Genomic DNA, 27,839 nt, shown 5'->3' with positions numbered 1-27,839 from the left:
AGATATCTACTGAGGGTCTTGGAGTGTATCCTCCACAGGCAGGATCTGGGCATTTGATGTCCTGGTGTCTGATCCTTTGGGCCTGTGATCAGGACTGGTCACTCAGCAGCACTGGCGCTGGTGCCAGGAGCTCAATAAAAGTCAGGCAACTATGTGTTTGTTTGCATCTATTTATATATATATATGACCATTTTGAGGTGCTAACTCTTCCAAGGGTACATTAAAATCAACATTTCTGCAACTTACTTCAGCATTAACCACTGGCCCAGGGAATTGAGTGCAAAATGGGCAAGATACCCAAAGAGGAGGTGAGAGCAAGGAGCCAGTGAAGGTCCTTTGGTGCTCAGCAAAGAGCAGGGTGAGAAGGCTATTCTGTAGGTCCAGATCATCACCTAAGTTAAGTATCTACTTGGAAAATATTGTTCTTTCATCTTTGTCTTATCCCCCAATATTTTCATTTTTAATGTGTTTTATAATATATATAGTATGTTACCCAGAAATAAATGTTCATAACTGATCAAAAAGTATATTTACATGTATTAAAGATGAGTACTTAAACTTTTTGATTCCTGGAGCACAATAAAATTGTTTAGAGACCTCTGATTCATAGGATGGCAATGGAAACAGTTTATATTCATTCCATTCATTTATTTCATTTAACTAGTATTGGTTGTATGTCTACTATTTGTCAGGTACTGTTCAGGGTTCTTGAGCACCTGAATGATACGTGTGTGCCATTGCAGGAGATGCCTTTCCCTGACCCCAGACCAGATAAGACCCAAGATGCATTCTTACATTTTATAGCTCTTGCAACACTATAATTAGACATTTTTAATACAATGATTTGTTTATCCCCTGTCCTCTCTAGTTATAAGCTCTTTGAGAACAAAGACCATGTCTGTTTTGTTCACCAACATCTCTCCAGTGGTGGCAGCTTGCCTAGCACATAATAAACACTCAGTGATCATTAGTGCATGAATGTGTATGTGCCTGTCCACACACATGTGCACATATATGTGGATGTGTGCAAAGCTGACAAAGAAACACATGGGCATTCTCAAAGAGGAACTATTGCTGAGGGCAGGAGATCAAGTAGTGAACAGAATGAGTGTGCAAGGAGACTTTTTAGGGGGCTGCAAGAGTTTGATAGGAAGAAGCTTGGATGGTCAGAGGTGATGGGTGACAAATTCTAGGTGATAAGTCAGTCCAGTGGACTTTGAAAAAAAATTATTCCTAAAGATTTTTCTGGGTGGATGGATTGGTTTTTGAACTAAAAAGAAACCTTGGGAAATGAGGATCAGGAATTTAAAGGGTCAGCACTACATAAGCTGGTTTATACTTATAAGAGCTGAAACAAAGTGAAAATCACACATCAAATTTAGAGATGTGGTAATATTTATATATACTCAGGATTATGCACATTTTCTCTAGTAGCACTTACTATGACGATGATTTTATCATTATTTGTGTGATTATTTAATGTGTCTCCTCCCATAGGGCCCAATGTCAGTGGCTATTCTCCCCTCTGTTCCCGGATCCTAGGACAGTGTCTAGAAAAAGGGTTGGCAAACTATGGCCTGCTGCCTATTTTTGCACAGCTCACAAGCTTAGAATGGTTTTTTACATTTTTATATGGTTGAAAAAGAATCAAAAGAATAGTATTTCACAACACATTAAAATTATATGAAATTTAAATTTGAGTGTCCATAAATAACATGTTATTGGCACAAAGCCACACTCGTTAATTTACATATTGTCTAGGCTGCTTTTGTGCTACAGTGGCAAAGTTGGGTGGTTTTGACAGAGACATATGGAATGCAAAGCTAAAAAAATTTACTACCTGGCCCTTTAAGAAAATGTTTGCTGAACTTGGTCTAGAACTTAGAGAATACCCTATAACATTTGATGAATGGATAAGCTAATCAGCATACCTACTTTGTGTCAGGTAGTTTTACACTTTATCTTGTTTAATAATAGACTTTAAACAGGGAGAATGTGGGAGAAAAGTGCCTTCATTGAACAACTAAACTGAGGCTCAGAGGAATGAAGTGGCCTACTCACCCAGTTAAGTGGCAGAGTCAGGAACTGAATCCAGTTCTACCTCCAAATCCCATGCCCTTTTCCTTGTTTGGCTTTACTATGCTTCTTTAATAACTAGATGTTTTTATCTGAGATTTTGAGTGTATCCTTATATCCCAGTAGAAAGATGAAAACTTCCATTGTGCTCTTGCTCCTTCTGAAATCCTGTTATTCAAAAGCAACACCACATCTTTGTCCTAGCACAAGTATACAGCTTGGCGTGTGTTCCATACTTGTGGAACTCTTTAAGGGATTCTCCAGGTAAAAAAGCCCACAAGCAAAAAAATAAAACACTATTCCCATAAACATAATCTAGAGACAATTTTGAGGAAGAAGAAAGAGGTGATGGCTTACTTGAAGGTCTTTTAGAACAGACAGTTCTCAGCTGAGTCCGACGTGATGTTTCTCGTGCACCCAGTGAGAGAGCCTGTTCTTTGTGATTTGCGAGCCTCTGAAATTACTACAGTGCCTGCCTTTTGGTCTATTTATCAAGACCTTACCATTTTTACCTTATGGCAGTGAGATTTACTCATTTCTAGATTTCAGTATAGAAGTGTATTCGTGTGCTGAAGGAATTTGCAGTTTATTCATCAAGACATTTAAAAATCTCACTTTTTAAAATTAGGGTAGTGCTATCTCTACTTTAGAAAGTGGCTTGAGCCAAATTTCAGACTATTGGGTTCAGTGATTTTTTTTTTTTAAGGCCCAGAATTTATCATCCCCTCAGGAAATCTAATGTAACATCCTAAGATAGAAAAAAATAGTAAAGGGTGGTGAGTTTACCAAATGGAGACACAGGTCCTTTAATGAGGTTCTGCTTACTACTTACCAAAATATAAGAAAATGAAGTTAAGGAAGGTCTTAAGATAGACTTGTAGGTGTGGGCAAACTAAGGTCTAAGGGATGTAGGTTTTTTTGTAACTAAAGATTCCTGGAGTGGTCTGCTGACCACCTGCCACAGCATCACCTGGAATCTCTATACAAGGTGGATTAAATCCCATCCCAGAACTACCAAATTCAAAAGCAGAAGTTTAGGTGGCAGGGAGCCCAAGAATACATATATTCAACACTTCCTAACCCTACCCCCCAAGCTGACGGTCTTTGCAGAGTGAAGAAATTGGGGACTTGGACTTGGGGGCTTAGGTTTATGTCCTAGCTCAGTTTCTAACTGCTGGGTGACCTTGGGCCTTCCTCCTAGGGCAGAGGAGCAAATGACATAATGTACATATATATGCTTAGGAAAACTGCAAACCCTTGCAACTGATGCTAGCCCTATGTAACAGGCATGGGATAGCTCTGAATAGCAACAGATTTGACTGACTCTGAAGCTCAGAATACCAGGTAAAAATATTTCCCTCCTTCCTTGGGCAGTCATGACTTCCCATAAGGAATTTCTGATTTTTAAGTCCCTTATACTGCTAATTCTTTTGCTTTTAGCTGCTCAGGAATCTTAAAAAGTAGAAGAGAAGAACCTAACTTTTCTTTTAAAAAGTCCTTCTTATTTTTTTCTAAGAAACAGTAGTTTTCATATATTGTTCTGCTATAAGGACTAATCATCACTGGCATAAGATAGGTGCTATTAAACTTTAGTGCTTTACCTTCCTGCCAGAGAACCTGTGTTCTCTGACATGGGATCTAAGAGACAGCCTCTTCCACAGTCTGCCTGGCACTCAGCCTATCTGCTAGTTGGCCAGCTCCTGGCTCAAGCTCTCTTGTCTCCTGCACCATCCTAAACTAAACAGGGCCTAAGAAGCACAATGGAGCCAACTGTAAACATGCAGAAAACTGCCAGATGGGCTTTGGCGAATCTCCACGGCCCCTCCTTCCTGCCTTGCCCTTGAGCGTGCCAGGCTGCAGAGGAGGATTTAATTCCCACTTTCTCTCAGCGGGAACTCACATTGGCCATGCTGATGCTAATTCACTCCCCTCTGATGGAGCTAGGAGAGGAAAGAATGGCACCTTTTTTTTTCTCTCTCTCTCTTAGTAACAATTCAGAAGTAAGTAGTAATAATATTACTGGTAAATAGGGAGCCCCACTGAAATGCTACCCTTGGGATAATCTTGGCTACCAGCTTTTGTTGTTTCACTGTCACCCAGATGCTGTTAGACACATGCCTGCCTGTGCTGAACCCTCTTTCATGTACCAGACTACACTGTTGCTAAAAGAATGCCATCACTTGAAAAGTTTTGACACTCACTTTCTCAAAAGCTACAGAGATCTTGAAAAGAGTCATTTTAGGAGTAAAGATAGTGGAAAGACTGTAAAATGATGAGCATGTGAAACAAAACAAGGACCTGCATAGAGTCCCATATAGATTTTTTTTGTAATTTACTTGCAATATTTTAATAATTAAAATTCCTTCCTTCTTAAGGAATTGTTATTTCAGTAGTTTGCCAAAAGGTATTGTCAGTCTTTATCACTTCTGAAAATATTAAAAGGCTGTTGGCTTAGGAAAATCAAATGAAGTTTGTTACACAGACCATTTTCCATTGTGGTTAGATGGCTTGTGTGTCCACTGATGGATGCAGCGAAGACTGTCATTGAACTAGCACTCCCCCTCTGTCGCTCTTTGACTTCTTGGCTATGATTCTGGCCTGTTAATGTTAGGTTTGAATTAAAGACCTGGCTGGTAGAAGATAAACAGACTCCTTTTTTCCTCAAGGGACATTATGAAAAAAGCTCATTACTTATGTTGCTCAGTAATAGTAATAGAGATTTTTAGTGATAGAAGAAAAGTTTTTCTTCCTTCAATTACTTTTCCCTGTGGGCTAAATAGAGATATAGATCACATTTCCTAAGCCCAATACACTGTTTCAGTTTGCTTTCAATAAAACATCTATGAAGTGTCTTCAGCATGATCCCTATTTAATGGGATTTAGTTGTAAAGCTTAATTCATATCAGGTTTTCTAAATGAGAGATCACTGTCAACTTATTGTTAATTGAATTCAATAAAATCAAGGTTTCTATAATTAATGCGAACCCTTTAATCTTTTACCTCCTTGAATGAGTGTAATTTTCTAAACACAGGTATCTTCTCATTTAATGAAATGGCAATGAGGAAAATAAATGTACATGTGACTTCTTTTTCTAATAACTCTTAACATTAAATTAAATATACCTAAATCCTTTTTAAAAACATAAGTGGAAAATAATAAAATATTAATTTTATTTATTTATTTTGAGTAAATAAAACTTACTCAAAATGTGAATATTAATCTTATGCTGAATCAGTCCAAATTAAGTATAACAATAGTTTAGAAGTGGCATTTGACAGCACAAAGCAATGGTTTCAGTGTCAATAGACATGGGTTATGGCCTACCTGTATTCAAACTACATGGGTGACATTGAGTAAACCTCCTAACCTTCTGAGCCGTGTTGTTTGTAAGATGAGTGTCGGGCTAGATGTGATGATTTAAGTTCATTTAACTATTAGAGTTCTGTAATTGTGCATACTGTAATGTATCAGAAATTTTTGTCACCTTAAACTTTTTTTTTTTTTTTGGAGAATTTTAAAGATTCACAGAAGAAGACAGAATGGGATAATAATGAACCCCCATGAACCAACCCATCAACCAGCCACTGTAGTCATCACTCCATGGCCAGTCGTGCTCCTTCCACACCTCCATCTTCTTGACCTCTCTCCTGTGTTACTGTAAAGCAAACCCCAGACATTAGCCTCTCTTTATTAGCATGATCCCTCTGCCATTTGTATCATTAGCTCCTGAGGCCTTAGAAATTTTATTTTGTTTTTAACAAGACTCAAATTGCTTTACTCTTTCTTTCCTTTTTATTTTTTTAATTGAAATTTTTGGATAACTCTAGGTTCACATGCAGTAATAAGAAATAATCAGAAAGATCCCATTACCCTTCACCCAAATTTTCCTCAGTGATAACATCTTAAACAAAACTATAGTGTAATATCACAATCAGGATGTTGGCATTGATACAATCTGCTCACTGATGTAATTCAGAGTTCCACAGTTTTACCTGTACTCATTTGTGTGTATGTGTGTGTGTGTGTGTGTGTATTTGGTCCTAAGTAATTTTATCACATGTGTAGGTTCACATATCCACCATATAGCCAAGATACAGAACAGTTCTATCACCACAGGGATCCTTCACAGTACCCTTTATAACCATACCCACCTCTCTCCACTCCTCCACCGCTAATCTGCTTTCTGTTCTTCATTTCTAAAATTTCATTATTTCAAAAATTATGCAAATGGAATCATACAGTCTGTAAACTTTTCGTATTGGCTTTTATCACTTGCATAATTCTCAGGAGATTCACCCAGGTGTCTGTGTGTATCAGTAGTTACTCTATTTATGGTTGAGTAGTGTGAAATGACAGTACTACGGTTCATTTAACCATGACTTGTTGAAGGACATCAGAACTGTTTCAAATTTGGGGCTATTATAAATAAAACTGCTATGAACAGTCACGTACAGGTTTTTCATTTCTTTGGGATAAGTGCCCAAGAGTATAAATGGTGGGATTTATGATAATTACATATTTACTTTTATAAGAAATTGCCATATGGTTTTATATTCTAAGCAGCAATGTATGAATGAACTAGTTTCTCTGCATATTCACCAACATTTGAAAGTGTCACTATTTGTTAGTTTAGCCATTCTGATAGATATGTAGTGATAGCTCATTGGAGTGTTAGTTTGCATTTTGCTGATGGCTGATGATTTTGAACATCTTTTTCATATGCTTATTTTCCATTTGTATATCATCTCTGGTGATCTTGTGCATTTTTACTCCCCCATTTTTGTTTTTTCTTTTTCAGACTTTTGGGTGGGATGGGGTTGCTAATAAATTACATATGAAGTTTGTTATAGTATACTTAGTTTGAAGGAAACAGATCTGCGGCTGAAATAGAAAATACTGCTTACTGTGGTTCTCAGCTCTGTGGTAGAGTCTCAGGGAATACAAAGATAAATAAGACAAAACCTTAGTCTTGAAGTTCTAAAACAATCTGGCACTTTGGAAAGGGAAGCAGAAAATATGTAGAAGTCTGAGATTTCCAAATCATATGACTTCAAGAGATGATATTTGCATGGGCATCATAAAAGTGACCATGAGTGATGGAAGGATCCTATCAGACACAGGCCAAGGAATCAAATTCATTAATAGGAGTTAAGGATGCAAAAATGTTTTTGCCCACAGATGGCTGCCAAGAGCAAGGGACTAGGTGACACAGCAGGACTTTGGGACTTTGGACTTAAAATCCACAAAGGCAGTCAGCTGCCAAGGAGGACAGTGGTGGCAGGGAGATTTCTCAGTGGTCTGCAAGAAGCTTGTTCTCTCCCCTCTCTCTCACTCCTTGGGCCTCCTAACTGTTTCAGAGAATCTGGATTTATGTCTAATAGATCACCATTTGCAAGTACCTGTTGTCAACCCCAGCACATACGTGAGTGCTTATTTTGAGTTTGGCTGGAGGACATTTTGTCCAAAATTTTTTTTCAATTAAGGTATCATTGACATACAATCTTATGAAGGTTTTACATGAGCAACATTGTGGTTTCAACATTCACCCATATTATCAAGTTCCCCCTACCCCATTGCAGTCACTGCCCATCAGCATGGTAAGATGCTATAGAGTCACCATTTGTTTTCTCTGTGCTACACTGCCTTCCCTGTGACCCCCCTACATTGTGTGTGTTATTCATAATGCCTCTTAATCCCCACCCACCCTCTCCACCCCCTTTCTCTTTGGTAACCACTAGTTCCTTCTTGGAGTCCCTGAGTCTGCTTCTATTTTGTTTCTTCAGTTTTGCTTTATTGTTATACACCACAAATGAGTAAAATCATTTGGTACTTGCCTTTCTCTACCTGGCTTATTTTGCGGGCATAATACCCTCTAGCTCCATCCATGTTGTTGCAAATGGTAGGATTTGTTTATTTCTTACGGCTGAATAATAATCCATTTGTGTATGTGTACCATATCTTCTTTATCCTTTCACCTACTGATGAATCTGTCCATAATTTTACCCTCCCTATTAGGACTGAGTCTGAGGAAATCCACAGGCAAATCTGCTGTTTTCTAGAATTTTAATGACTAAATTCAGTATTTACTTAAGAATTGGACAATGATGGTCTAGGAAGAGAAACAGCTCAGAGAATGGTACCATTAAAAATAAATGTGAAAAATATGGACTAGTAAAAATCATCTTGGAGAAATTCCCATCTTACACCATACAAAATTCACATGGATTAATGATCTAAATGTAAACTTAAAACACATATGTAATAAACAAAATAGATAAGCCCCTAGCCAGACTTATTAAGAGAAAAAGAGAAACTACACACATCGACAGAATCAGAATTGAGAATGGAAAAATCACGACGGACCCCACAGAAATACAAAGAATCATCAGAGAATACTATGAAAATCTGTATGTTAACAAACTGGAAAACCTAGGAGAAATGGACAACTTCCTAGAAAAATACAACCTTCCAAGTCTGACCAAGGAAGAAACAGAAAATCTAAACAGACCAATTACCAGCAACGAAATTGAATCTGTAATCAAAAAACTACCCAAGAGCAAAACCCCTGGGCCAGATGGATTCACTGTGGAATTTTATCAGACATACAGAAAACACATAATACCCATTCTCCTTAAAGTTTTCCAAAAAACAGAAGAGGAGGGAATACTTTCAAATTTACTCTATGAAGCCAGCATCACCCTAATACCAAAACCAGGAAAAGACCCCACCAAAAAAAAAAATTACAGACCAGTATCCCTGATGAACATAGATGCAAAAATACTCAACAAAATATTAGCAAACCAAATTCAAAAATACTTCAAGAGGATCATATACCATGACCAAGTGGGTTTCATCTCAGGGATGCAAGGATGGTACAACATTCGAAAATCCATCAACATCATCCACCACATCAACAAAAAGAAGGACAAAAACTGCATGATCATCTCCATAGATGCTGAAAAAGCATTCGACAAAATTCAACATCCATTCATGATAAAAACTCTTAACAAAATGGGTATAGAGGGCAAGTACCTCAACATAATAAAGGCCATGTATGATAAACCCACAGCCAACATCATACTTAACAGTGAGAAGCTGAAACTTTCCCTCTAAGATCAGGAACAAGACAGGGATGCCTACCCTCCCCACTGTTATTCAACATAGTACTGGAGGTCCTAGCCACGGCAATCAGTCAAACTGTCAATATTTGCAAATGACATGACATTGTACATAAAAAACCCCAAAGAGTCCACTCCAAAATGACTAGAACTAATATCTGAATTCAGCAAAGTTGCAGGATACAAAATTAATACACAGAAATCTGTTGCTTTCCTATACACTAACGATGAACTAGCAGAAAGAGAAATCAGGAAAACAATTCCATTCACAATTGCATCAAAAAGAATAAAATACCTAGGAATAAACCTAACCAAGGAAGTGAAAAACCTACACCCTGAAAACTATAAGACACTTAAGAGAAATTAAAGAGGACACTAACAAATGGAAACTGATCCCATGCTCTTGGCTTGGAAGAATTAATATTGCCAAAATGACCATCCTGCCAAAAGCAATGTACAGCGCAATCCCTATCAAAATACCAACAGCATTCTTCAACAAACTGGAACAAATAGTTCAAAAATTCCTATGGAACCACCAAAGACCCTGAATAGCCAAAGCAATCCTGAGAAGGAAAAATAAAGTGGGATCTCGCTTCCCAACTTCAAGCTCTATTACAAAGCCACAGTAATTAAAACAATTTGGTACTGGCACAAGAACAGACCAGTGGAACAGAATAGAGAGTCCAGATATTAACCCAAACATATATGGTCAATTAATATATGATAAAGGAGCCATGGACATACAATGGGGAAATGACAGCCTCTTCAACAGCTGGTGTTGGCAAAACTGGACAGCTACATGTAAGAGAATGAAACTGGATCACTGTCTAACCCCATACACAAAAGTAAATTTGAAATGGATCAAAGACCTGAATGTAAGTCATGAAACCATAAAACCCTTAGAAAAATACATAGGCAAAAATCTCTTGGACATAAACATGAGTGATTTCTTCATGAACATATCTCCCCGGGCAAGGGAAACAAAAGCAAAATGAACAAGTTGGACTGTATCAAGCTGAAAAGCTTCTGAACAGCAAAGGACACCATCAATAGAACAAAAAGGCATCCTACAGTATGGGAGAATATATTCATAAATGACAAATTGGATAAAGAGTTGACATCCAAAATATATAAAGAGCTCACACACCTCAACAAACAAAAAGCAAATAATCCAATTAAAAAATGGGCAGAGGAGCTGAACAGACAGTTCTCCAAGGAAGAAATTCAGATGGCCAACAGACACACGAAAAGATGCTCCACATCGCTAGTCATCAGAGAAATGCAAATTAAAACCACAATGAGATATCACCTCACACCAGTAAGGATTGCCACCATCCGAAAGACAAACAACAACAAATGTTGGCGAGGTTGTGGAGAAAGGGGAACCCTCCTACACTGCTGGTGGGAAAGTAAATTAGTTGAACCATTGTGGAAAACAGTTTGGAGTTTCCTCAAAAAGCTCAAAATAGAAATACCATTTGACCCAGGAATTCCACTTCTAGGAATTTACCCTAAGAATGCAGGAGCCCAGCTTGAAAAAGACAGATGCACCACTCTGTTTATCGCAGCACTATTTACAATAGCCAAGAAATGGAAGCAACCTAAGTGTCCATCAGTAGATGAATGGATAAAGAAGATGTGGTACATATACACAATGGAATATTATTCAGCTATAAGAAGAAAACAAATTCTACCATTTGCAACAACATGGATGGAGCTAGAGGGTATTATGCTCAGTGAAATAAGCCAGGTAGAGAAAAACAAGTATCAAATGATTTCACTCATCTGTGGTGTCTAAGAACAAAGAAAAAACTGAAGGAACAAAACAGCAGCAGAATCACAGGACCCAAGAAAGGACTAACAGTTACCAAAGGGAAAGGGACTGGGGAGGATGGGTGGGAAGGAAGGGTTAAGGGGGTGGGAAAAGGAAAGGGGCATTACAATTAGCATGTATAATGTGTGTGTGGGAGCACAGGGAGGGCTGTGCAACACAGAGAAGACAAGTAGTGATTCTACAGCATCTTACTATGCTGATGGACAGTGACTGTAATGGGGTTTGTGGAGGGGACTTGGTGATAGGGGGAGTCTGGTAAACATAATGTTCCTCATGTAATTGTAGATTAATGATACCACAAAAACAAAAACAAAAACACATATGTGTGTGTATGTGTGCATAGAATAAAGGAGCTAAGGTTTATAATTTGAAGGGTGAGCTATGGCAGAGCAGGAGAGTTCTAATGAAGACAAGGAGCTCAGATGCTGTTCATGTACAGGTTCGACTGCATGAAAGTAAAAAAAAAACTTTATGATAAAATGTGGAAAAAACATAATTGAAAGAAAACAATGAAATGTTAATACATAGATATATACACACATATACATATCAAACATATCCTTGCATGCTTCTGTTTTTCTATGGTAAAGAGATATATATATGTATATACCTATAAAATATATACCTGATAATGTTATTATTGCTATTATACAAAGAATTTATGTAATCCACTAAAGAAAATGCAAACTAAATATCAGAAAAATAGGCAAAGGATAAAAAGAGGCAAATCACAGAGGAATGCAAATTATCAGTAAACATACAAATAGATATTCACTTTTACTAGTAATCAAGAAACAAAAAGTTAAAAACCAAAATATTGACATTTGAAAATTCATCAAATAGGCAACAGTTTAAAATAATAAAATTCAGTACTCACAGAATGTAGGAAAGGGCATTGTTATTTATTTTTGCTGGGAATGCAAATTGATTCAGCCTTTTTCTGAGGACAGGTGGCAGTATCTATTGAAATTTAAAATGCATATACCCTTTCTTATAGCAATGCTTCAGGAATCTTCACCCTAGAAAAATAGAGGTATTTAAGAATATATGTGCCAAGATATTCATTATAATTATTGTAACAAATTTATAATCCTAATATATCTAGCAATATGGAAATGCTTTTAAAATGCTATGGCATAGACATACAATGGGATACAGGGAAACCATTGAAAGAAAGAGCAAGATCTACAGCAGTGACACATCAGCACTGAGTGAAAAATCAAAGGATGGATGTTTATATAGTGTGATTTAATTGAGGGTTGGGTGGGTGTATGTATGTGTGTGTGTGTACATGTTTTAGGCCAAAATACCAAAATGTCTGGAAATACGCACACTGAACTCTTAGAAATGGTTGTAAGTCTGTGGTCTAGGAGTGTTGGAATGAAGGGAATCTTATTTTATGTATTTTTATAGTATTGCAATTTTTAAAAATCACAAATATATACTGTTTTATAATGTTAAGGAAAGAAATTGTAAGTGTTGAACTACCCAATCTTAGACCAAAAGGAAAGAATTTGGTTTAAAGAATTGCTTTCAAAGACTATATAGATAGCTTTGCCCAATGAAAATTTAAATTAAAAAGTAGAAAAACCTCTTCCTAGCTACTGTATTAATTTTCTGTATCTGGAATATTTATTTCAGTGATTTCTCTCTGGTTATTTAAGTCATTGTGTTTAACTGATAGTGTTTACTGGAGTTTAGTGAAAAGCTATTTTGTAAATATCTCCAGTTGTGATTTATCTAGTGTAATATCTCTCCCAATGAATTGACTGTGAGTGGGGAATTAGTAAAGCTGATATAGATCTGGAGAGTAGTCTGTGGCTTTACTTATCTCCACAGGAAACCTTATTTCATATTGACAAAGTTTGAAATCTTTCCTGTAGCTCTTTCCTATTGTTCACTGTTGTTACTGTTTTAATGAGAGGTAAAAATGAGCCAAACCACTCTGCTTCTTTCTTGTACTAATTTCAAAGGAAATTCTTCAACCCAAATAAACAAGTGAATGTGGATGGAGCCAGATTCTGACTCCAAGTGTACAATTAATCACTTCCAAACATCAAGATACATTCTTCAGAAACCCCACAAATAACTAAAAATCAACCAGTAAAGAATGATTAGGTGAGAAGTGAGCTGGCTATAACCATCTCTGCTTACAAAGCCCTGTTCAAATTAACATTAATATTTGTCTATCTACTCTATTATAAATCAAGATTAATTGTAGAAATATGCCAAAGATAGCACAATAATAAAGAAAACAGGTTCTTCTCAGGTTTTGAAATGTACCTAACAAACTTAACCTCTTGCAAAATAACTTTCTTATTCAAAATGGAACTGGGAATTGTTCAGCACACAATGAATCATCTTTTGGCAAGCACAATAGAATCTTCAGGGACATTTCACAGTCTCTTGTTCAATTGTTAGGATGTTTTTAGCTTTCACAGGTAGGGAAGAAGGTAGCTTGTATAGCCATCATCTTTGTTGCTAAAATTGTACAGTAAAGATTTTTCAGAGTTGCTGTTGCAATAGATCTTGCTTTTTTTTTTTCTTCCTGTTTCTTTACCCAGAGCTGCTTTGTCTCTCAAAAACAATCTGGAATTACTTAATGCTAATGTTTTCTGGTTTTACTATTTACCCAGGACTCAAATGTTAAACATTAATGTAGGAAACTCCCTTTTCCTTACCTCACAGTCCTATATTTAACTGTTATTTTGCCAGAAGAAAACCTCATCTTTCCCTCTCTGTGTTAATATACCTTTTTTTTTTTGTTTATTGACAAACATTTTGTTGTGTTGGCTTTTTTCAGGACGCCTCAGAGCTACCACTGGAGGATTTTGAAGCAACTGAGATGGCAATGGAAACTGAAGTGATTAAATACGAGTATCATGTCTTATATTCATACAGCTACCAAGTGCCCGTACTTTACTTTAGGGCAAGCTTTTTAGGTAAGACCATGTTGAAAGCTAAATGTAAATTCATAACATTTACATATAAAGTAGAAAACAGGTTTGGAAAATTATTCTTGAAAGAAAAAAAAAATAGAGTTAAAAATAAGAAAACTGCGTGAGATAAGGTTTTACCAGTAAATTTTCTCATGCTTTAGAAAGTGTATCAAGACTTCAGAGTGAATGATATCACTCCAGCCTTAAGTCTGAATCTTCAGATTCTTGGCCTCCTGCCCAACATTGACTAAGCCCCCTGGTCCTTTTTCCTCTCTCTAAAAGTAGGAACAACTTAAAGCTACAATGTTTATTTATTTCTAGTTTTACAGTAGAAATTTCTTTCAATCTTAAGCGATCCCATTAACCCAAATGTCCCCATGCCTCCTTCCCTAAACACTAATAATTATTTCAAGAACTGTTTACCAATTAGTTTAAGCTATATTTAAAAATAGCAGTAACATTTCCTTGGGCCATGTATACATCCCCAAATGCCTCGGCTTCCTGCAATGCTTGTACTCGACTCATTCCCCTTGCCAAGAAGGTGGAACACCCTGTCTCCTCTGAGGCCTTCGCTAATAAAGCTTATTTAATCAGCAGCCACATGGAATCCTCACCCTGCAGCGCAGCCACGACTACCCCCTTCCTGTCCTCCAACTAAACCCGGTCAACACTGCAAGGCCCTCCCTCCGTGGGCTTGGGGACAAGGGGAGCCACCTCCCCTGCCTGTCCCCTACCCCATTTCTCCTTTTCTATCTGGCCTTAGCAGCATTTTGCATTTCGAATAGCCTAACTTTTTCTGGGTAGCTAAGACATCTGAATTTAGCCAGTGATATTTTATTTTTAATTAAAAAGTAGCTTAAGCTGCTTTGAATGTGTATTTGGTAGATTTAATCACTTGCTGCCTTATATTGTTTAATGGTCTCTAATTTTGCAGTGTTGGCGGTTTAACAAGCACTTAGGATTTAAAACACAAGAACAAATTCTCATAGACTCCCTGATGAGAAGATTTTAATCTGAGGTGCAGTTCCTAAGAACTGACAATTTTGGGTAAATTTTCAACATGGGACATAGGGAATCGAGGACACTGATAGTTCACTAATTCACAAGCTCTTGCTGCAGATTTATCCATATGATTATTATGGGCCTTTAAATACTCACTTTATTGTAGTTCTATTTGGTTTGGAGCCCAGAGGTTAAAGGAGGTTTCTCATCAGTGAGCTGTGTTATACTAAACTATACTGTGTTATACTAAAAAGTAGAAGGAGGTGCATTTATTTACCAGGGTGGAGGAAAATGTTTTTCTGGTTTTGGGTTTGCAGTGGCTCTCACTAGTGCCTTCTGGATTCAAAGACAAGTTGAGGCTGCAGGTAGAGCAAAGAGGCCACTACTTCTTCAGTACTGTACTTTCATATAATTAGTATTCAACATAAGCACTTAATCACCAGAGAAGAGCTCCCAGAGACAAAACAAGTTGTTTAGCTTGTCAGCATTAGGGAATCAGAGGTGTTGAAACATGACTGCTTCTAGCTGGAAGTGGGTCTTGCAGAGGCCGGTGGATGAGCTCATACGTGTGCTTCACTCTTACGTGCCAACAGCTCCCCTTACAGTGCAGCACAGTAATTGTTCCTGCAAGTCCTATTACACTTTAATAAAATTTGTAGACTTCCAAAGATCTTTTCTTCACGATGGCATTCTATTTCTTAAAAAACAAAACAAAATCAAAACCAAGAAACTAGCATTCTTGGGTTCTACTTACGTGCTTTCAAGATGCCCTTCATTTATGCTTAATAAAGGAAAACCAAGCAAGTCAGTATTTAATGTGGAAGCATATTGTGTTCTCTTCCCCTCCCCATTCTATGTTGCATAGAATGAACACTAGGAAATTTTTTAATTCCAGAATTCACTTACTGTTTGTTCAGCACACTAAAATGCCATATTTTATTTTTGCAAAGTATGCTGAATGTTTCCTTGTGGAGAAACATGAAAAATAGTTCTTTCCTTTCTCATTTTCTGATCATTTCTTTTCTCTTATCTACCTAACAATCTAATGGGTGTTCTAAAAATGTGTTGCCCTTTACTCGGGAGTCATATTTTTTAAATTTATTCTACTCCATTCATTCCCTGTCCTGTATTATCTGATTACAGTGGCCCTTCATTTGTTTGTTGAACAAATCTCTGTCAATGTGGTGAATGAATTCCTAACATCTTCCTCTTATTTCAGGTCCATATTTTTCTTTGTCTCATTTTAAGAGAGTTCCGACCTAGAAAAAAAGATGACTATAAAATTTCCCACTCAGGGGTCTTTTTTGTTGCTTCAAAAATAGTTCACTTAGCCTTGTTTTTGACAGATAGTTTGAATTTCTTTTGTATTTGATTGTTAGTAAAAATTAGTTTCTCTGCTTTGCTCTAAATTTTCTTCCAGTGCCTCTTTTCTTAGGTAAAGCAAGTAGTATGTAGTCCCCCATCTTAATTGACATTACCTTTTTTGTTTATCAACTGGCTTAGATTCCAGAAGAAATCTTTATGTTCTGTTTCTTGAAATGCAACATTGAACTGCCATTACTTCTTATTCCTATTGTCCTGTGTCCACCAGGCTGGCCACTGCCTACAACTCAGCTAACATGCCACTTAATCCTCACGACTCCCATGTCGTATCACATCACTCCACATCATCTCAGATCATATCACAGCATATATTACATCATTTCTTATATCATATTATAAGTTGTACTGTCACAGAATTATTTGTCTGTTATAAAATGGTAAGATAGAAGGTAAGAATTTAAGATAAAAGGAGGAGGAAGGAAATTAATAGTGCCTACAACCTACAAAGTGGTCAGCTTTATTTATGGCCATGTGTGCATGTGTAATACATATATGACATACATATTATTTGTCTTACTCCTTTTGATAGCCATAGTTTCAATTGTAGTTCAACATCAATAAGTATTTATTGAATGAAATAATGATGAGGAATTTCTTAACGATTTCCACATACAGCCCAAAGATGGGAACCCTGTGATGGTGTCTTACGTGAATTGCTCTGATGGGTTATAAGGAAGAGAGTCGTGCAGTTGTCTCCAGGGCACTCTGGACCCGAACCACCTATGTATCTTTACTTCTCAGAGACTCCTCAGAGACTGTAGGGGTAGCTGACTAAAGGAAAAGGGAAGTCCTGAGGACTCACAGGTGCACATCCAGATTAGCTGAGCAGCTGCCCCACTTCTAAAAACATACTTATATTTGATCCTTGCAGATAACCAAGTAGACACAGCATTCTGCTTCTGGGAGCCTCTCATTTCTATTCCTGGGGCATATAGGGGCCCATTTCCTGAGGGGTAGCTTGAAGTTCAGAGAAGAAATAAGTCCTTCTCAGTGTTTTTTTCTTCTTCTCTAACTACTCTTGCCATTTTAGGTTTGTAACAGGTGTTGAGACATGCTCAATACTGTTTGCTACCCACCTGTAAGTGAGAGGTAATTGCACTTTTTGTCAAGTAATAATAAATAGCCTACATTCGAATGGAGCTTTGTAGTTTATGAAATCCATTCTCACAAAGCACTGACATCTTCAAGTGCCTACTGATTTTTCCCTCCACCATTTTTGAAGCCTACTGTGTTAAAGAATTATACTTGTATTGTGGAAAGGCTTCTTCTGTCTATTGCCCATAATTCCATCATTCCAGTACCTTTTATGTCCCATTTTTCCCTTTTGGAGGTTTGGCTTTAGTCAAAAGTTGAATGCAAGTGCTAGAAATTGGCAAAAACCTTAGGCATGTACATAAAGGCTTTGGGCTTCACTAGTCCTCAGCTTAGGTAGTTTTCCCTGTCATTACAATCAGAGATTTCTATATTTATTATAGCTTGAATTCTGATTTATTTCTTCCCTGTCTCTCTTGTTCCCTTTGTTCTCAATCTCAGTTGAAAAATAGACCAAGTGGTTCTTCTCCTTCTCAAAATATTTAATTCTTTGGCTGACATGTGGGTTCTTCTTGGGAACAGTTTTGACATATTTCTTTAATTACTCAGAAGGGCTACATTTAAATAGAGAAGGGCACATTTCTTCCATTCAGCAACTGAACGTCTGTTCTTTCTGGAGGTCCATTCTATTATTGGCCCAGGGAATAATGGTATAGAATTAAAAATGTAACCCAGGTATTTCATGTGGAAGATTTGTCCACTTGTTTTATGCCTGAAGGATGCTCATGGAGAAACAGGACAGAAGAAATAGTCAAAGAATAATTCCCTCTCAAAGGCAGCATGAACCAAACCAAGATCAAGACCAGCATAAATGAACAGGAACCTGTTTGGAATTAGAGTGGTGTATAAATCTTCAAGGAGAAGGAGGAGGCTTGTCCATGTCTGGAACAAGAGGAAGTATTTGGAGTGCATAGAAGAGAATGACAGGAAAACAAGAATGGTGGGGCTGGAGAAAGCTAGAGAATAAAAGTAAAATATCCATAGCTCTGTCCAACAACTTGCAAGGGGTGGTAACAGGTTGGCTTTTCTGAAAGTGCTGGGAAAAGCATTGAAGTGGAGCAGGGTAAGTGCCAAGTGGTGGGGTTGGAGAGAGCATGACATATTAAGGGAACAGTGAGAGGCCAGTTTGGAGTAGGAATTCCTTAAGATGAATTTTGGAAGAAATGATAGGAAGGGTTTGTTGAGGTCAAATTATGGAAAAGATAATAGATAGGAAGTGGTTGGAGGATATAATGAAAGTGAGAGATTGAGCAGAAGCAAATGGGGTTAAGGGAGGGATTTCCTAGAGCATAAAGTATGACTGGTTAAAACAGAAAGAGGAGTAATGATGAGAACAGATTATGGAGAACAAAATCTTAGGGAAAGGAATTTGACTTTTTTGGTATTATTGTTAGCATTATTAAATATTTTAAAAAATTATAACCTCTTAGAGAAAATGAGCTGGAAAGACCATATTTTTGGGGAAAAATTACCATTGCCAGTACAATGAGAGTTAAGGCAGCTTGTTGAACAGGGGAAAAAAGGTCGATTAGAAAGATACTTAAAGATTGAGGCAAAATGATTCCAGTTAATTACTACAATGAGCAGAAATTAGAAAATGATTTGACAGATAATTTAATTTAGAATTTTATTTGATTGTAGAGATTCTTTAAGAAAATGTATATAGGCCACTTATATAAACAGATCTAACCAAAGGCATGATAGTGAAATATATCATGAATTTTGGTGGATTAAAAGGGACATTCTAGGGATTGTAATGGAATTTGAAGACCAAACAGTAAAAGTTATTAATACAAAAAATGAAAGATTATTTAACTAATATAAATACATTCCAACTGAAAAGCCCAAATAATAGAGGAAATTTAATGAGAATTATTTGTTGTACTATTTAAATGTTTGAAACATTATGGGGAATTAGGGTATACTAGGATGCTGGATTAGAACATATAATGGGAATAGAATGCCATTGAAAAATCAAGCCCTGATTTGAAAATGTATTAAAGAAAAGGTGTTAGAGAAATGTAAAACAAAACACTGAGGACAACTAATTAGCCAAAAGATTGGTTTATTCTAACCTGTGTTAGTACAAAACACCACATCCACAAAAGGCAACCAATTTTAAGTAGATCCAGAGACCAGAAAGAGAAGATAGAAGACAAATAAATTAATTTTTTTACCTGCAAGAGACTATACTTTATCATTCCTGGACAGAAGAATGTGTGTGGTCCATAAGGAAGAAACATTTCTTTGCTTACTCTTGGTAAAATGAGCCCTGTTTTAAATATTCATTAAAATATACATGAGTGTGGATTGTGTACATAGCACAAAATCTTATTAGCCTATTTTATAAATATTCTAAAAAAAAAATCACTGCCCAACTTGAAAGTAGTTTGTTGCTTTTCTTCTTGTTTAAGGTCACCAAAGCAGTTCTGCAAGTCCAGCTTCTGCAGGTGATGTGCTGTGGAGGTGGAGACCGCATTCTCCACAGAAAGGGAATCAAGTTAGATAGGTAGTCAAGGTTCTGCTATAGGCGCCATAGGTCCATGTTCTGGGAATACTGAGATTCGAAGAGAGCCAAGAGTCCAAAATGCTGAGCGCTGGGGTCCTAGAGCAAGAGGTGGGAAACAGAACCTCAGAATACTTTGTATAGGATTGAAAGTAGAATTCTTCTGCTTTAGAGCCAGCAGACCTCACACTGTGGACACTCACCTGGTGAGACGGTCCTCTGAGTGCTGACGAGTAGTGGTGTCTCAGAGTCCATGTCTTGGATGCCTCATGTACCCAATGTTGCCTCCCTTGGGACATTTTCTAATTAAGAGATTCCCTCAAGAAGGTTTTGTATGAACTTCTACTAGGTTAAGTGTTTTAACTTAAATAAGAGGTTATTTGCTTATAAGTTTTTTAACACAGTGTGTAGACAGTTTAAGGTGACTCAAATTTACTCTTCTTAGATCTGTTTGGCATATTTCTCATAAAAATAGATTGCACTATAACCTTTCTCATATATATTTATTACATTTGTTTTCTACTCAAAAGAACTAGACAAATATGTAGTATTTAATAAATTGTGGCTTATAATTTTGAAAATAGATAATTATTAGGCAAGACTTTTAAGTCATTTATTTGGGTTATGTATTTAGTTACGCATTAATCTGGTTGCAGATAATTGAACCTGACCATGATAAGCAGAAAAGGACTTATTGGAAGGACAGATCATAGAATCAACTAAAGGCATTAGAATGATGAGATGACTGGATGTCTACCTCCCTTTAGCTTTCAAATGATATGAGGTGGTATGAAATAGGACTCCACTGTCCACTTATTTTTTAATTTCTCTGCCAAACTGGAAGTAGGTTTGGATACTGAGAACTCAAATATTCACTGTATCTGCATCTACTTAATACTATAGATTTGTATGAGGTTTTAAAAATATAAATGTGTTTAATCCATGAATTTTTTTTATCACGATTGCTCAGTCTTTATTCCTGTTAATACTTATGCTAGTTGACTTAGAAATAATGTTGAATGTTCATCCAACCAACTTAAACTTAATACAGTGTTAGGTGTCCATAATACCTCAATGAAGTTGTGGATGGGAAAGCTGCTACCAGAGCTCAGAGGGCAGAGATGACCTGAACTGGAGCGATCAAGAGAGACTTTGGCTGGACTTGGGATTTGTCCATGCAGTGATGAAGGAAAGGGCAGGCCAGGCCTAGTAAACTCAGAAAGACAAAACTCTAGGTACTCCCAGTTAGGCGGTATTGGTAGAGACTACTTGTGACACCAACATCACAGCTAATTTGTGTAGCACTTTATAGTTTACAAGGAGCTCCTGGGTGCAGAGGCATTGAACAGCATAGGGGTAAAATGGCCGAGTATGGAGCCAGGAAAGCCTTGGCTCTGATTCTTAGCTCTGCTACTCACTAACTGCATGACCTTGGGAAAGTTAGTGAACTTTTTTTTTTCCCTTCTTTCATATCTGAAAAAAAAAATTGAGATGATAATAATGGTAATACCTACTCCACAGAGTTTTGAGGTTTGTGAGCTGATCTGTGAAATGGGGCATGGCATGCAGTACCTCTCAGTAATGCTAGCTGAATTATGTATCTTGATCCTCACAATAATGTTGAAAGGTTGGAACTGTTATCTTCATGCATGCCATAAAAACTGAGTGTTCAGAGGGTTAAATGAATTAAAGGATAAATAAAGAACTATGGAGTTGAGATCCGAACTCTTTAACCATTTTTTCTGACTGTAGTACACAGAAAGTAAAATTTAAGAAATATTTGAGTTACTTAGTTGATGTCATATGTAAGTAAAGTAGCTATAACATGTATTTCTGGAATTTTCTTTCATATTTCTTGAGATTAATAAAGATACAAATACTCAAAATGTATGTAGGGATAAATAAAAATTACAGAATTAGGCAGCACAGTAGCTGATATGAATGTACATGAACAATTAACACTCATTTCATATCACAATATAATTTTCTCACTGAAGCAAAAATGAATTTTCCCCTTTGGTGGAGCATCATCTCTGGCTCACTGTGGAGTATGACATGAATTTTTATATCTTTCAAAGCTCTCTTGAAGACAATATATTGAAAAATGACATATTTCAGTGTGGAAAATCCACCCTTTCCTTTTTCTTTCTAGTGACCACATTCAGAACATTTTTCTTAAACGTACTCTAGAATAATTTATAGTCTCCCTAATCTTCATTTTAGGAGTTAGGAAATGTTAGTGAAACCATGCACAGTAGGATAAAGGTGACTTCAGCGTGCTCACACTGGACTGAGGTAGTGCTGGTGAAATATCTCATGCTGCTGTTTGATTCATGAAAACTAATAGCCCTGAGAAATTTAATTTAGAAAGCTGCACATTTTGAGTAATATATAGATTACTTGACAGGTAGGTTATTATTCAATTGAGAGATTTTATATGAAAATGTTAAATTAAATGCTACTGGCAGTTGCTAAAGATTGTACTTTTTAATTATTCTATTTTTTTCATTCAATCTCTCTTCCTCTTTTGTCATTGACTTTTTAGGTTGCTGACAAAATATTCTTTTAGCTCAAATTATCATTCTAGGTGATAGAGGCACATAGTAGGCACTCAACAGACACTTATTAAGTGACCTTAATTTGCCATACTCACTTCATGGGTTGCTGCTGAAATTATTTGGCTTCTACTTCAATTTTTCAAGTGTGCAGGGGATTTTACTGAGCTTCTCAGCCTCCATGTGATTAATGAGATTTCTAAGCATGTTAAAATTGGTGCTATGGAATATCTTGGGCCTGGAACTAGGGAGTTGTTGATTGAGTATGCTTATGTTGCCTCTGACTGAGGCCAGACAGAAAAAATAGGCCCTCTTTAACAGGACTTAAAGTTTCTGATTGAAGATGCCTTTAACTGAACATGAAGGCCCATAGTAATGTGTTTTCATGCACTTAACCAAATATTTGCTTATGCCCTCATTTTAAAGTTTTGTGTCTTCAGTTTTCTTAGATTCAAAATTGCAAAATTCTTCAAGTTTTTATCATATTTAAGCTTAATTTTTATGTTTTTTTCTTTTAATTTGACTATCTCAATTCAATGATTTCAATGGGATTTCTGAAGGCTCTATTTTAGTTTTGAAATAATTAGAATCACTATCATTTGAATATATGTGTCAATAGTGTATGGCGTGGTTTTGAAGGTATTGCTGATTAGGTCAATTTTTGTGTAAAAGATCACAAAACTAACTTTTGTATGTGTTTGATCATGATGTTGTGAGCTGTGACTAGGCAAACCGATAATGCAGGCTTTGGAAAAAGAACCCACATCCGACTTCATTAAGTTATTGTTATATCTGTATGTGAGACAACGCTATATTCCCCAGACATTCTATAGTGTAAGTGCTCAGCAGAAACTGAGATTGAAACTCTTGTCAAAGTAGCTTACACAAGCACTCATTTAATCATCATCATTGCAGGTGTTTTTAAACAGTCTGTAAAGGCATTAGAGAATGTAATCATGCCCATTCCCTTAAAAAACACTGGTCTCTTTGTAGCAAGTGGGTAGCACTCACAAACATGCATGTAGGAGTATCATGTATATTTTTATGTATGAAACTTATTTTTAACTCTTTGTTATTCTAAGTTAATCAGATCATTTAAAATTCTGTATTATAAGGTGCTTTTTCTCTTCAAGTATGGTGTTATCAGTAAACTTAAGGCACATACCCTCAATTCTAGCACCAAACCTGACAAAATATGCTAGAAAGTTTGTTTTGGGTTTCGCTACATTGTTGCCAGGCTGATGATTATTCATTTTGTCTGAATGTTTCCTGCAGAGTTTGCAGGGTTTTGAAGGTGGTACTATCCAAACCATTTACTTCATCTTTAGATTGTTGGGTGAAATATTTTAAGAAAAAAAATTAAAATGATTACTGATTACTGGATATTAAACCCAGTATTCTTGTCTAGTTTTGCAAAGCCTTTCTCTGTCTTAGAGGAAATAAAGTAAGGAAGTCATTTTTTTCATTAATCACTTATTCAGTAAATACTTATAAAGCATCTGCCATGTGTGAGTAAGGCTTAGAACTACACAGTGGGACTGCAGTAGTTCAAGGAGAGACGCAGGGGCTGTATGGACTAGCAGGAAGAGCACTGAATTTTGAGTCCTGAGACTCAAATACCAGCTCCAGGGCACTCATGAACTGCCTGTATAATTTTGGCACATATATATTTCTCAAGACCTTGGTTGCCTTATTTATAAAATTACTAATTATACCAGCTCTATAATTTTATTATTGTATAACTCGATTTCTTCTAGCTTTGACAACTGAAAATTATTTTAAAAACACATCATTTTTTATAATTTGATTATTTGGTTTACTATTTGACACTGAAGTACTACTTAAGATCCTATTCCCCTCTTCCAACATCAGTATGTACACACACACAAACACACACACACAAACACATATGTGCATGTGCATATTTTGACAATGTGTAGTGCTTATCTTAAGGGCAAAGTTTGGCCCTATTCTGTAAATGTGTTTAGAAAAGAATATAACACAGATATGGAAGGCTGCTTGTTTTTAACTTGTAGCTAAACATGACATTCAAATGTTAATTAGATGAATAAATCTTGTTCATTTTACAGACATGAAAATGTCAATGGAATAAAACTATTTATCACAAGATAATGGTCTCCTGCCGCCAGATAAATGCCAAGATGAAGATACTTATTGAATATGTATCAAAATATTGTATTGCTATTTATTGAACATAAAGTTTGAGGAAAAGTTCAGCTTTTCAGATCAAACACAAGAAATGCCCTACCTGTAGTATTAGTATATTAAAGCAAACACAATGTTCATGGTATAGAAACATGAACAAATTCTAAGAAATGATGGTCTCTAAGTGAATCCTTTAGCTTTGCAGTGTGAGAACTACTGGGATAGGGCCTGGGAGGACATACCTAATATGTATTAAGCTCTCATGTGTCTGACACAGGCCTGGTGTGTCACTGATATAAACCTGTTCACAAGAAATCATGTGTGTTACTTCTCTCCATTCCCCATGGCACCCAACAGAGTGATTTGAACATTACAGATATTCAGTAATCGAGAGAGTGAAAGAAGCACATGTAAGTTCTCTGATTTAAGGACTAGAGGAAGTGTTAAGTCTTCAGAGATATCTGTAGTGCACCTTGGTGACTATGGGAGTCTGTCTACTTAGGTCTTTGGCTATGCTAAAATAATTTGGAGTTTATTTATTTTGTAAAATTCCTAGAGGCAATGAATGAACAGATAATTTAACTACTAGATGGTTACAAAGGAGAAAAGCTTGAATGTTTAGATATCCCTCTGGAAGAAAATAGCAATTCATATAGCACTCTTGTGATATACAAATAGTGTGTGTCCTAGTAAAGATTGCTTTTTAATCATAATATTCCCCAGTAGTTTTAGATAGACACCAAACCCTGTTGTGTCAGGTGGATTACTGACAGTCTTTACCATGCGCTTTCACAGATGGAAGACCTTTAACTCTGAAGGACATATGGGAAGGAGTCCATGAATGCTATAAGACACGGCTGCTGCAGGGACCATGGGACACTATTACCCAGCAGGTTAGAGAGTATTTTCATTTTATTATGTGTGATTCTTTCCCTCTGCTCATCAGAACTTCCAGATCTCTTTCCACTACTATTTTTCCTATTTCACTCCTCTTCCTCTTCACAGATGTCAGTTCAAAGAGTTTCTTTTAAAATGCCTTTGCAGACCCAGGCTTGGTTTCACCTCCCTGTTTTAAGTTATCATAGTACCCTGTAATTTTCCTTTACAATGCTTCTCATAATTTTAAATTATTTATTTGGATGTTTTTAAAAAAATTAATGCCTGTCTTTTCCATTATACCATGTGGGCAGATCCTGTCTTTTTTCTTTCCCTTTATTTTACACCTAGTACTTATCATATAGTAGGTGTTCAGTAAAAGAACTGTTAAGTAAGTAAGAGTAGAAACTATGTTGGCATATACACTAAGAAATAGGTGATTTAGCTGTGTTGCCTATAATTCTTCAGGGTTTTACTTGTCGGTGCATTTGCAAAAAAATAGCTTGATTAATAATACGTTTGCAATAGTGATCTGAAAAAGTAGAGAAAATAGATCTGCAAAAGTGAATATAAAAAGTAGATTTGCAAAAGTAGAGGAAAATAGATCTGTCAATCATATAAGTCATTATTACTGCCTTGCTAAAATCAGCAGCTAATTATTTTAGAAATTTAAAAATACTTATCACCTTGCAACCAATCATGGTCTCCTTAAAAATAATTTTTACTTATATCAAAAAAAATTTTCCCAACCTGTTAAACTTAATCAAAGCTTCCTTTAAAAATTACTTTATCAGCCAGTATAATTTTTATGTCCTTTCTTATGTTTGATCATAATAATGACAGTTTACCTCCCAATCAGCATAAGAATCCTTAGTATCTCTTAAGTAATTCTTTGACAATAACTGCAAATGACCATTTTCTAGGTTTTAACTGGGGACAAAAGTTTAAGTATATGTGTCTTTCCCCTATCCTCCAATTAACCCTCTCTGTTCCCTTCCCACTCTCCCCCTCCTAGATCAAACTCTGTAGGCTCACCTGGCACAGATAGTAAAGCCTCCTCCCTCTGGTCTTCTGCTTTTTTCCTCCCTGCCCCTTACCATTAGTAACATTTTCCTAAACATGCTGTGCTTACCTCATCCATGTGCCAATGTCTGATAGCCGTGCAAGGGCCTGGGGCACGTGGTCGAAGTGCTTCACCTGGCCCTCCCTGGCTGCCATCCCTGGCTCTAGTCTGTCCTTTCACGATGTCTTCTACGCTTCCACTCTACAGTCTCATCAACTGCCAGACGTGGCTGTTCGTTTCCTGGAACCCATCTCGTGCAGTTTATTCTTGGAAGTCTTTCCAGGTATAATGGCTTCCCTGTTGCCTTTGTTCTATTTCTATATTTCCTCTTTGTTCTCTCATGTGGTCCTTTTCTGAAACCACTTCAGCTCACAAAAATGGCCCCTCTAAATATCCCAGTTCTGTAGCCCAGCAATGGGTGGTTGCTAGGAAGAAGGACAATGAGATATATAAGCAAATCCATCATAAAGATTTTTGGCAAGAACATTTTATTTTATGCAAAGTGTTTAGATTAACCTTTAAGTATGCCAAGGTGAGTGCTACGAGTTTAGTCATCCAGTATCTTGTCAGTGACCACAAACTGTCCAAAAATGTATTCCATAGTGTTAGAATCCACAGGACCATGAAAATGTTTGGTTCTAAGAGTCAAGGAAGATAGCAAGGGAGAGGATGGGAACATTCAAAAGTATATATGTTTTTTAACTCTAGAGCCTTTTTTTCTCTGTTCCTCCTCAGTCACATTTTACATGGTGTTTTTCAGACCAATTCTTATCCTTTCCCTTTTTCTGTCACTAGCAGCCCTGTTACCAATCTCTCAATGCAAGCTGACAGCACAATTCCTAGTGGTCTATGTCATTTTGGGTTTTAATTCCACATTCCTCTGTTCTGACTCTTGACATATGAATAAGATTTTGAGGTCAACTGTATTTTCTTAGTCTCTTAATATAATGTTGCCAATAGATTTCTTTTCACTGATAGAACTCCAAAGTTGCTAAACCAACCAAGTGAACCAATCTGCACATTGATTGTTTTAAATGGAATTGACTAACATATTTACATGTATAGGCACTTAAGTGTCATATAGACAGCCTGATAGTGGGCAGACCATCTTACTCCTGCCTATCATAGAACAATAGTAATGATCAAACCCTATCACTATGAGCATTATTACTCTTTCTAACACCGAGTGTGGGGCCCACTTAATAGGAAGGATATTTGATAGACCCAA

At 36.6% G+C, this 27,839-nt stretch overlaps 1 protein-coding gene across 6 annotated transcripts in view; it reads left to right on the top strand.

The window, feature by feature from the left end:
- Window positions 1-27,839, top strand: part of ATG10 (autophagy related 10) — a 270,765-nt gene that overhangs the window by 134,410 nt on the left and 108,516 nt on the right. For all 6 annotated transcript variants that reach the window (XM_036914212.2, XM_036914205.2, XM_057493820.1 and 3 more), the window contains 2 exons: window positions 13,833-13,971; window positions 25,468-25,565. In XM_036914212.2, the coding sequence (XP_036770107.1) occupies window positions 13,833-13,971; window positions 25,468-25,565 (237 nt within the window). The remainder of the gene's footprint in view (window positions 1-13,832; window positions 13,972-25,467; window positions 25,566-27,839) is intronic.

This window comes from Manis pentadactyla, chromosome 2 (assembly GCF_030020395.1).
Source record: "Manis pentadactyla isolate mManPen7 chromosome 2, mManPen7.hap1, whole genome shotgun sequence".
Taxonomy (NCBI): Eukaryota; Metazoa; Chordata; class Mammalia; order Pholidota; family Manidae; genus Manis; species Manis pentadactyla.
This window is presented reverse-complemented; position numbering and strand designations above follow the sequence as displayed.